The sequence below is a fragment of the Myotis brandtii genome, unplaced genomic scaffold (assembly GCF_000412655.1).
Source record: "Myotis brandtii unplaced genomic scaffold, ASM41265v1 scaffold126, whole genome shotgun sequence".
Taxonomy (NCBI): domain Eukaryota; kingdom Metazoa; phylum Chordata; class Mammalia; order Chiroptera; family Vespertilionidae; genus Myotis; species Myotis brandtii.
In genome coordinates, this window is record NW_005354425.1 from 1,104,427 (window position 1) to 1,115,442 (window position 11,016).

An 11,016-nucleotide genomic window follows, 5' to 3' on the forward strand; every position below is an offset into this window, starting at 1 on the left:
CCGGGACCCTTCAGTCCACAGGTTGACACTCTAGCCACTGAGCCAAACCAGCTAGGGCTGAACAGTATTTTTAAGGATTGTAACTTTCCAAGTGGACAAATGTTTCAAAGTGATACATTAAGTATTTATATTCTATGATAAGAAAGAAATGTCATAATATAATTAACCTTCTATTCTTCAGAGGTCATATAGTAATAGTAACATAACTATATTACTACTTTTTCCAAGACCAAAATAAAATATTAAATCACAGATTTAATAAAGGTTTAATATCTAGAAAATATAAAGAACTCTCACAATTCAACAAAAATGGGCAATGATGCAAACGTGCTTACCTCAAACTCACGGCGTTTCTCATAAATTGGAATGATCAGCTTGGAAATCTCAGAAATTACTTCATAACGTTCTGCTTTCCATAAGCCATCCACACATTGTTCTAGCAACTCCAGCAAAACTTCCTGCATTAAGAGAAAAAATGTAATCAGGAATTAAAAATAGTTTTAGAGTTCTGGGCAAATAAATTATGAACCATTTCAAGTTAACAAAAAATAAACAGAATGTACTAATTAAAATGAAATGCACAGGATTATATTTGTGTGACTATAGTTTGAAATAAAATACTTGAAATATTTGAAATTGAAACCGTTCTTAAAAATATGAAACGAATGTTGACAATAGTAAACTACATTCATTTGTTTTGTTTATGCATATAATGAAGATGTTAACTATACTTACAAATGGTAATACACTGAGAAGGATTATCTTTGAAAAGGGGTAAGTTGTTTGTTCCAAACTTAGGTCTAAATTAAATTTTATTATTATTGGTTTAACTCATATATTTTAATACAGGCACTAAATGAGGGGTGGGGAACATCCAGCCCATGGGCCTATAAGGCCCATGAAATCATTTGGTCTGGCCCTGCCAAAGTATTAGGGGTGAGTTAATTAAATGTTTGACCAAGTATAGCAGGCTAATTTTTAAGTTGGTAATTTTGTATGGCCCAAGAATGTTATAAATATCCAAATGGCGCTTGGCAGAAAAAAGGTTCCCAACCCCTGCATTAAATGAAAAACCATTTTTATTTTTCATTTAAATAAACTTGGAAATCAATGTCTTTTATTTTTCTATAGGCTAGGGTATAAGGAAGAAACCTTATTAAGTAAACTAAAACATTAAACAGCACTTCATAGAACATGATTTTATCTGTATATTTCAAATAAAGTATATGTATAAATTATGATTGCAGATCACAAACGAGTTGTAACAAATGTGTTTACACAGAACACTGAGTATAGTTATTGTCTAATAAGAAACATTACTGCTTTCCTTGAGAGTATAAAAGAGAGTCAGGCTCAAGGACATTTTTATGAAAAAGCTAAAGCTACTTTTTGGAAAGCAAGGACAAAACTTCAGTTGTGCTGATCCATTTATCTCTCCTGAACTCCCTGGAATCTTTCTGCTGCCAGCCATAACAACTGGAATTCTATGGAAAATCATCTAAGATCCAAAAAGTGAATTAATTTACCCAAAGGGTCACAGTCAGATAACGAACTGGAATTAAAATTCCAGTATCTCGATTCTGTTATGATTAATTCAGCAAACATGTTTTAAATATCTACTCTTCTAGATTCTGGGCATAAAAGGAAACCTCACTCGCAAGTAAGTCAGTGATAAAGCTTGACATTTATGCAGCACTTAATGACCTATAAAGAGCCTTCAGATTTATTGTGAAGTAACCAGGACAGTATTACTATCTTTATTTTACTGACCAGGAGACAGACCCGTACAGAAACAGTAGGTAAAGCTTCCAGGCATATCATTTTAGCTTAAGTAAACTAGAGCTAATTGAGATTTGCTTGTATTATAAAAAACAACTCATAAAGTATTTAGTATTTATGAAGTGTGTCTCTATCACTTTAACCTGCTTCTTGTGTTTCTTAATAGAACTTAAAAATGTATTCATATGGGACTACAATTCCTTAAATCTCTCTGCTTTTGATTTTTTCTTCTTTTTTTTCATGTTCCCATTCTTCAATTGTGAAGTTCTGTATGGTTCAGTCCCTGGTCCTCTGGTCTTCATTTGCTATATTATCTCCCATCCTCACTCTGATTTGATTCTTACACAGATATGACTTCCAAATGCGGATTTCCAATCCTGATCTCTCTGCTTAGGTCCAGTTCTGAATTTCTCATGGCCTAATGTTTATTTCCATTTTGATAACCTTTTACTTCAAATTCAACACACATCAAAAACTGAATTCATAATCTTACCTGTAAAATCATCCATCTATCATTTTTCTCTAATATCCAAACCTGAAATCTCAGAGCTACTTTGACTCTTCCCCTCCTACAGCCAGCAAGTTTTCCTCTTTGTGTCAAAGTTTTGCCTGAATCTGTCACTATCTGGGTTTAGGCCCCAACTCAACTGTATCACATTTGGACCCTTAGGGTAGCCCCCTCTCTAGCCTCTGCCTCTAGCCCCTATCTATCTACTTCCAATTCCACTGAATTAACCTTTCCTCTTCTTTGCTTTGACCTTGTCACGATTCGGCTCAAAAACCTTTAATAGCAATTCAACAGTCTAATGAATAAAGCCCAAATATTCATAGTTTCTCAAAATTAAGACCTCAGCTACTACTTTTCTCTATACAAATCCACTGGTTTAGTCCAAAGGATCCACTTACTTGTGCCTAAAACCTGCCTTATACTTTCCCACCACTTAACTTTTGTCCCTGCTATTCTCCTGTTAGTACGCCTTCAAGATGAACTCATTCTTCAAACCCCTCTCTAATCTAATACCTCCTCTGTTCTACTTCAGCTCAAAGGTATCTCTTTCACCTTTGACTTTGCATGGAACATACAATGTTTATATTATTCAAATGGCACTGTCTTATTTTCATTTTGTGATGGTGTCTTATCTCTCAGGTAGACATTAGAGGTTAAAGATCAGACATATCTAATTATTTGATAGCTCCTATATCATCAAGTCCAGAACCTTGCTCATAAGTCAGTGCTCAGTAAATATTGGTTGACTGTGTGACAACTGAATCTGCTTGCTACCCATATGAAGTTTAGAGTAGAAATTTTCCATTTCAAAAATACTTGTATGGATCCTCTGCTTAACTGTTACCTTAACAATATTTTAATGGAAGATTCTCCAAACTATGCTGACCCTGATCTGGTTACTGTGATGGTGATTTGAAGATAATAAATGTTGCATTTCTAAAACCAGACATTAGGAAGAGTTCCAGAGACAGGGTTCTCCACATTCCTAACAGGAACATCATTGCTCTGGGAAGTCTTAATGCTTACAGTTCATCAACCCTTAGATACCTTCCAAATTAAGTTAGTTGTAATAATTGTTAAATAAACATATATTTAAGAAGTTAAATTTATATAACTGGCAATGCAGGCCCTGGAATCTTACTTCAGTATAATGAACATCCATCATTCCAGCATCTTCTTTCATTGCTCCTTCTTCATCTATATTGGGAGTAATTTTCTTGAAGGCTGAACATCCATTAGGGAATAATTCTGTATGAACAAAAAACAGTGAAGTAAATTTATATATGAAAGTGTTTTGTAAATAACAGCCTTAGAGTGATTGGTTACCCTTAAAAATAAACATGGATATTCTTTGTGAGGATCAAAGGCATAAGTACAATTTTCAGTTACAAATATTTTAATAAATTATTTTCATTTACTACACATTCTACCAGTCTTTTCCCCAAAAAGTGAGCTCAACTTATTTACAACTAAGTTTCATTCTCTGACTACATATTTTCATTGGCTAGTACAGTAAATGTTTCTCAAGTGAGATCTAAAACCTGTTACAAATAATTTCATCCTGTGTTCAACTATGGTCTCACCTAAACAAGGAGGGCATGTACTTTTCAGGTAATCACTGAAAGAGTTTCTGTAACCATCTGTAGCTCCTAACTTTACTGGAAATTTTTGGGGAAAAGTCAGTTGTTGTGTGAGGCCTAACCTAGGACTTGTAAGACAGGCAGAAAAATAAAACAGATGGCGCCCACTGGAGCAGCTCAGTAGTTGAGCATCTACCTATGAACCAGGAGCTCTTGGTTTGATTCCCACTCAGGGCACATGCCCGGGTTGCAGGCTTGGTCCCCAGTGGGGGGCATGTAGGAGGCAGCTCATTGATGATTCTCTCTCATCATTGATGTTTCTATCCCTCTTTCTCTCTTCCTTCCCCTCTCTGATATCAATAAAACATCCTATATAATAAAGAGCTAATATGCTAATTAGACTGAACAGCAGAACGACCATCTGGATGACATTCCAGATGAAGCTGGGGCTGCAAGGGGCTGTGAGGGCCAGCCGGGCCCAAGTGAAGCAGCTGGGGCCAAGCCCCTTGCACGAATTTCGTGCATCGGTGCCCTTGCCACTCTAGATGATTCAGCCCTTGCTGACATGCTGGAATTGGCTCCCCAAACCTGAAAAGGGATGATTGCTTGCTGCCAGACAGTTCAGGGCATCTTAATCTACATGTTATTGCCCCCTGTTGGCCAAACACATCGGGCCTCTAGTATTTTAAGAAAATAAAATAAAACAGATGGAAAGTATGAAGCATTCTTGGAAAAACAGGACAGGACACAGAAGAACCAGAGACTTGGAGCTAGATAGACCCACTTCTGTCACTAACTGTGTGCTTTTAGACATGTTTATCTCTCTAAGACTTGGTCTCATCATCTGTAAAACAGAGATAATTAACTTATGATAATTAAATGAAAGTAAAGTGTTTAGAACAGAACCTAGCATATAAGAAGTATTCAAGCCCTAACCAGTTTGGCTCAGTGGATAGAGCATCGGCCTGCAGACCGAAGGGTCCTGGGTTTGATTTCAGTCAAGGGCAGTACCGCAGTTGTAGACTCCTCCCCCACCAGGGCCCTGGTCAGGGTACACGCAGGAGGCAACCAATCGATTTGTTTCTCTCACATCAATGAATCTGTCTTTCCCTCTCTCTTCCACTCTCTCTAAAAATCAATGGAAAAATATCCTCGGGTGAAGATTAAAAAAAGAAGTAGTATTCAATGAATTGTTATTACCAAACAAAGCTGCCAAAAATATACTAGCTTCTCCAAAACAGAATAAAATAATTGCTGCCAGCTGGTATAGTAAATGACTCTGCAGCTGAATCCCTGGGAAGTAGGAAGCGAGTTCAAGCTGAGAACAGGTGCTATAGGATCGTGGACCAAATTGTCACTGTCAGGCAGGAGTTTAGGTACAGAAGACTACATGGTTGCCCTACAGATTCTGGACAGAGGAAGATGTCCAACAACTCCTGTTGTTGCTACATTTACCCTTATCTAAGTGGGTAATTTTAGAGTTAAGGAAAATTCAGCCTCCTTATGACAGAATCTGCTAGTCAGTGAAAAGTGGCTGGTCACAAAGGGAACAAACACTTATTGCAATCGATTCTACAACCTAGAATCGATTGCAATCTAGAAAAAAATTATTCTACAATTTCTCTAATAGTGATGATTAGAAATAATGACTACTCACAGCTAAATATCTGGTAAGCATCCCGGGTGAGAAGTTGGAGAAGGAAGAAGGAAGGTTTAAGAAAGCCAAACCACATACTGCGATTTCTCAGAATTCTTGTGGGAAAAGATCATGTTACAGGGCTTAGAGTTTGCCAACTCTTCTTGTCTAAATGAAAGCTAACAAGACATACATGTATCTTCTGATAAGATGCTTGATACAACACGGGTTATCAAGTAAGAACCACACTGTTATTAGAGATATGGAATTCTGGTGAGGGAAGATGGAGTTGCTTTAAAGTACTTTGTCAAGAATGGAGAAACACATAGGGGATGGTCAGTGGATTTCTGTTAAGGCAGAAGGCGTGTCAGAAATAATGAGATTTACTGGACTTTAGAACTGTTCCTTTTCAAGCACATTAGCTAATAAAAACCACTGAAGAAAGAGCATGACACACTTCTTTTGAAAGTATTACACACTTCATTTCTGAAGATAAGCATGCCTAAAATGGTCTGTTACGGACTTCTCTTCAAAGTACTGACCACAGCAAGATACGGAACCCATACCAGAATGTAAATCAATTCATTTCCTTCTTCGACAGAGTCTTTCCATGAAAAGAAAAGCAAAAGTCAGCTGAACTAAACATTGTGCTCAGTGACACAGTTGATTTACATTCAGGACAACATTCCTCCCGATCGTGGACCAGTAACAAACAGGCCTCAGACTGGCAGCTGGTCTCCAGGGCACTCAGAGTAGTCTTGCAGTAAAATATCTCAAATTTAGGAGAAAACCTTCCACTTGATCATCTCTATGAAATTAAGAGCTAGGCAGTAAGGAAGAGGGCCCTAAAACTTGAGTGAAACCACTCCCGTGGAGGGTTGGGCAGTGGGAGAAGGGGCAGCAACCAGGCAGCCCAGGTTCCAGAAGGTTGTCGGCACTCGCCTGCCCCCGCAGCCATAAGGCCAAGAAAGGTCAGTTCCACCAAGGGGACAGTGAAGGAGCCTAAGAGGAGATGGGCAAGCTTGTCAGCTAAATCTGCTCCTGCAAAGTGGAAACAAACAAAAAAAGTACAAACAAAAGGGGGAGGGGAGCAAAGGGAAAACAGGCCAAAGTGGCTAACCAGGAACCTAAAGATCTGCAGAAAGTGGAGAAAACTAAAAATGAGGGGAGTCCAGCCTTGGATGTAGCAGAAGAGAAAGAAGCCAGGTCTGATTAATACCATGTACCATGTCTCATCAGTGGTCCCTGTCTCCCTTGTATAATCCAGAGGAATATTTATATCAACTATTTTGGAAATGCAATGTTTGTAGTAGCTCTAGAAACATTTTTAAGAAGGAGGGAATTCCACTTCATCCTATTTTTTAAGTCTAAATTTAGCTTCTTTTGCTGGTTGGGTTTTTTTTTTTTGTGGGGGGGACAACCAGAAAATAGTGGGATATTGAATATGGGAGAGGATTTGATTATCTTGGGCGTCAGCTTAATATTCCATAGATGGGGTAGTTTTTATATCCTATAATACAAAAGCATCCTAAATGGCAATATGGAATTAGTCATGCATTTAATATGTCTTGAACATATTAAATTACTTCTATTCTCATGTTTTTGGTAGAATTATTTCCTAAAGAAAACCACTCCTTGATCTTGGCCTCTCCCTTTCAGGATTTTGTGCATCTGCAACATCTTTGGTATAGTAGTTCCAGTTTTCCTAGTAACTTTGTTAATGTGCTGTGAAAGATTGAAGATTTGACTATCTAGAGCAGTGGTCGGCAAACTCATTAGTCAACAGAGCCAATTATCAACAGTATGATTGAAATTTCTTTTGAGAGCCAAATTTTTTAAACTTAAACTATATAGGTAGGCACATTGTTATTAACTTAATTAGGGTACTCCCAAGGCTTAGGAAGAGCCACACTCAAGGGGCCAAAGAGCCGCATGTGGCTCGCGAGCCGCAGTTTGCCGACCACGGATCTAGAGCATCTGATATTAAATTGTGAACTAGTGGGACTTCGATGTAAAAGCGTATCAACATTTGAAGATATTGGTACTTGATACTCTATGAAGGAAAGTTAGCTAACTGCACATTTTAAGCCGGAAAGTCACCGCAATAACTGTTTAGAAAAGAATCACAACTACATGACTTTTAGATTTTGGGTACAAAAGTTAAGAATTGTGTACAAACTGAAATGTCTGTGTACTTAACCTCAAAACAACTGATAAAATCTCAATTATGAAAGAAAAATCTTGAGTGAAGAGATACAGAATGTAATCTTTACCAAGGAAAAGGGTCAATCCTTGAAGGCCTTAGGCTGCTAGTCCATGGCTGAGGGAAACATTCCTGTCTGCTCTGAGGAGATTATTACTTTAAGTGATTCCCAAATCTGGGGTTTTTCATCATTTCCTTCTTCAATGATGCATATAATGCTGTGATTTGGGGGAGGACAAAATGCCCGAGATCAGATAAGGCTAAAGCATCTAGGGAGAGTGCCTTTTAGAAGGAGGGTAATTAGGTGTCTTCTCAGAAACAGCTCAACATCTACTTTTGGAGGTTGTGTCTACATCATCTGGTATAAAGACTTCTAGTGTGATTTTCAACTTCAGAGTCCACTATTTTTGCTTAAGTGTGTTATGTGGTTCCTATGCCTGACGATATCTCTCTACCTAGAGGAGACTATTTCTCCTTTTTGCTTACGTTATCAACACCCAAATAAGTATCCAAGGATATGAGGGCCCTTTTGTTTGTTACCATCTTAAAAATACTTGGGGGAAAATTCTGATTCCCCCTAGTTCCAGAAAGATTTTCAGATGAAACAAGTTACTGATTCTAGAAGTGGCCAGTGTATATATCACAAGAGAAGGAGGCATGTATTAGAGGGCTCTCACAAAGCCCTACGTAGTATTAGATAAAGTGGTCTTGGAGAGTCTACCGATTTTTCTGGTATGTGACCTAGATTCCTGACCTTCTCTTCATAAACAGCTGTAGTTTCTGTATTCCTGGCTGCTATCCTAAGGAAAACAACATGCAAACTGTCCAACCCTTGATAAAATAAGACTGCTAGTCAGAAGAAGGGTAAGACATAAAAGTCCTGAAGGGAGGGCCAAAAAGGAAAAAAAAATCTGTGATTGGTAAGGCACTGGGGAATAAAAAGCTTTATAGAACCTAAACTACTAGATCCTGAGTACAAAACTTGGGAAAGGGATCAACATTACCCTATAAGGAATGAAAATAACAGACTCTCTGGGAAAGAAAATTCCTTTTCCAGGGATGATGGGGGAGCCCTACAGGCCTAAAGCTTTGCTGAACCTTGGGTGCTATGTGGTGGTGGAAGAATGCAGAAACTTGACTCTGGAATTCCCTGGGAGAAAACAGTTGTGTCCTCACTCAGCAAGAGATACATAAAGTCTGACCTCCAGAGAATGAGATCTAGAACATTTTGAGGTTCTCAGACAAAACAGAAGTAAAGACATTTAGATCTGCTATTTTATATTTTGAGGGATGGGAATAACACCCAGTATCACCACCTCAAGGTAACTTTGGTAAAAGGAAGAGAATGATAATCCTTAAGGTCTGTCTGGTAGAAAGAACTAAAGCTCTAGCTGTAGGAAAGAAGTTTGAGGCTAGGGGCGTGGCAGGGAAAACTGCACACCTCCCACCCCTTTCCCTTTCAGTTCAGTGTCTAAAACAGTGGTTCTCAACCTGTGGGTCGCGACCCCTTTGGGGGTCGAACGACCCTTTCACAGGGGTCGCCTAAGACCATCGGAAAACACATATATAATTACATATTGTTTTTGTGATTAATCACTATGCTTTAACTATGTTCAATTTGTAACAATGAAAATACATCCTGCATATCAGATATTTACATTACGATTCATAACAGTAGCAAAATTACAGTTATGAAGTAGCAACGAAAATAATTTTATGGTTGGGGGTCACCACAACATGAGGAACTGTATTAAAGGGTCGCAGCATTAGGAAGGTTGAGAACCACTGGTCTAAAACATGAGAAAAAGGATTTGTAGACACCCCTGGGGAGCAAGGGCTAAAGTCCTTGCTTGTTTAGGCAACCATCCAACAAGACAAACTATTTTTTTTTCTTAAAAACTCTATACAGGAAAACTTGTCTCTAATGTTACAGCTGGTCAGTAGTATTTCATTCCATCTTGATTTAAACAATGCTTCATGCCCTAGCTGGTTTGGTTCAGTGGATAGAGCCTCAGCCTACCGACTGAAGGGTCCTGGGTTCGATTCTGGTCAAGGGCACATGCCCGGCTGTGGGCTCGATGCCCAGTAGGGGAGTGCAGGAGGCAGGTGATCAACAATTCTCTCTCATTTTGATGTTTTTATCTCTCTCTCCCTCTCCATTCCTCTCTGAAATCAATAAAAATATATTAATTTTTAAAAAATAAACTGCTTCGTAATGACTTCAAGAGAAATGGCATAAGACTTTGAGAAAACACAAACTTTTTTGGCAATTTATATGCCAGAGATTTAAAATACAGCTAACTCTCCTTCCCTTTCGTGTTAATTATCAAAGGACGCTTAATGATAGAAAATAAAGGGCTCCAGAATTACTCAATTATTTTTGTTAAATAAGTTTGTCTTAAAAGTATAAATGAAACTTTTTTTTTCAGTTTTGCACTCAAATATACTTTCATTTACTCTGTGAATATCCAGGTCTTGCCTAGATAATGTAGTTCTCTGACTGGATGACAGGTTAGATTCAGTTTTTAACTTGTTTTAAATTAGTTTGATTAGATAATTAACAAAAGAAGGTGTTTTAAATCATATGAATGATTGAATCTAAGGGAAAAAAAGTCTGAGGATTTTCCCACTGCCACCATTTTAGAATAAGGTTTTCTAGTTCAAGCAAGTAGCATAGTCCAGATTTAAAAATAGACAGCACCTATAAATAAACATGTGAACTTTTCCTAAATTTAACATTATTTTTGTTTAAAATGAAAAACATCACCTTTTCCTACTCAGACAGGGCTCTTTGATTTCTATGAAGTATAACTTCTAAAAAAACTTTGAAGGTATTATGAAGTAAATATTTAAATCATTAGTTAAAAGCACTATTTACACTTGTTGAAACATGTCATACATAGTGTTTGGTGTTCAGGCAAGCTGCCTCATGCTAACATCCAAAAAAACCACAGCAATATCCTATCTAATAAAACACAAAAAGGGTAATTGACCGTACCTTCGCTACGCTTCCCATTGGCTAATCAGGGCAATATGCAAATTAACTGCCAAGAAAGATGGTGGTTAATTTGCATATGTAGGCGCCAAGCAATGGGGCAAAGCTGGCTGGCCCCGGGCAGGAGCAGTGAGCGAAGGCCCGTACCTTCACGCTTCCCATTGGCTAATCAGGGCAATATGCAAATTAACTGCCAAGAAAGATGGTGGTTAATTTGCATATGTAGGCGCCGCCAAATGGGGCAAAGCTGGCTGGCCCCGGGCAGGAGCAGTGAGCGAAGGCCGGCATGGCGAGCGAAGAGCGAAGAGGGAAGCC

At 38.2% G+C, this 11,016-nt stretch overlaps 1 protein-coding gene across 1 annotated transcript in view; it reads right to left on the reverse strand.

The window, feature by feature from the left end:
• DOCK11 (dedicator of cytokinesis 11) overlaps nt 1-11,016 on the reverse strand; it is a 141,734-nt gene that overhangs the window by 13,398 nt on the left and 117,320 nt on the right. The window contains exons 42-43 of the mRNA XM_014534185.1: nt 3,429-3,535; nt 336-458 (exon numbers count right to left, since the gene is read on the reverse strand). Coding sequence (XP_014389671.1) covers nt 336-458; nt 3,429-3,535 — 230 coding nt within the window. The remainder of the gene's footprint in view (nt 1-335; nt 459-3,428; nt 3,536-11,016) is intronic.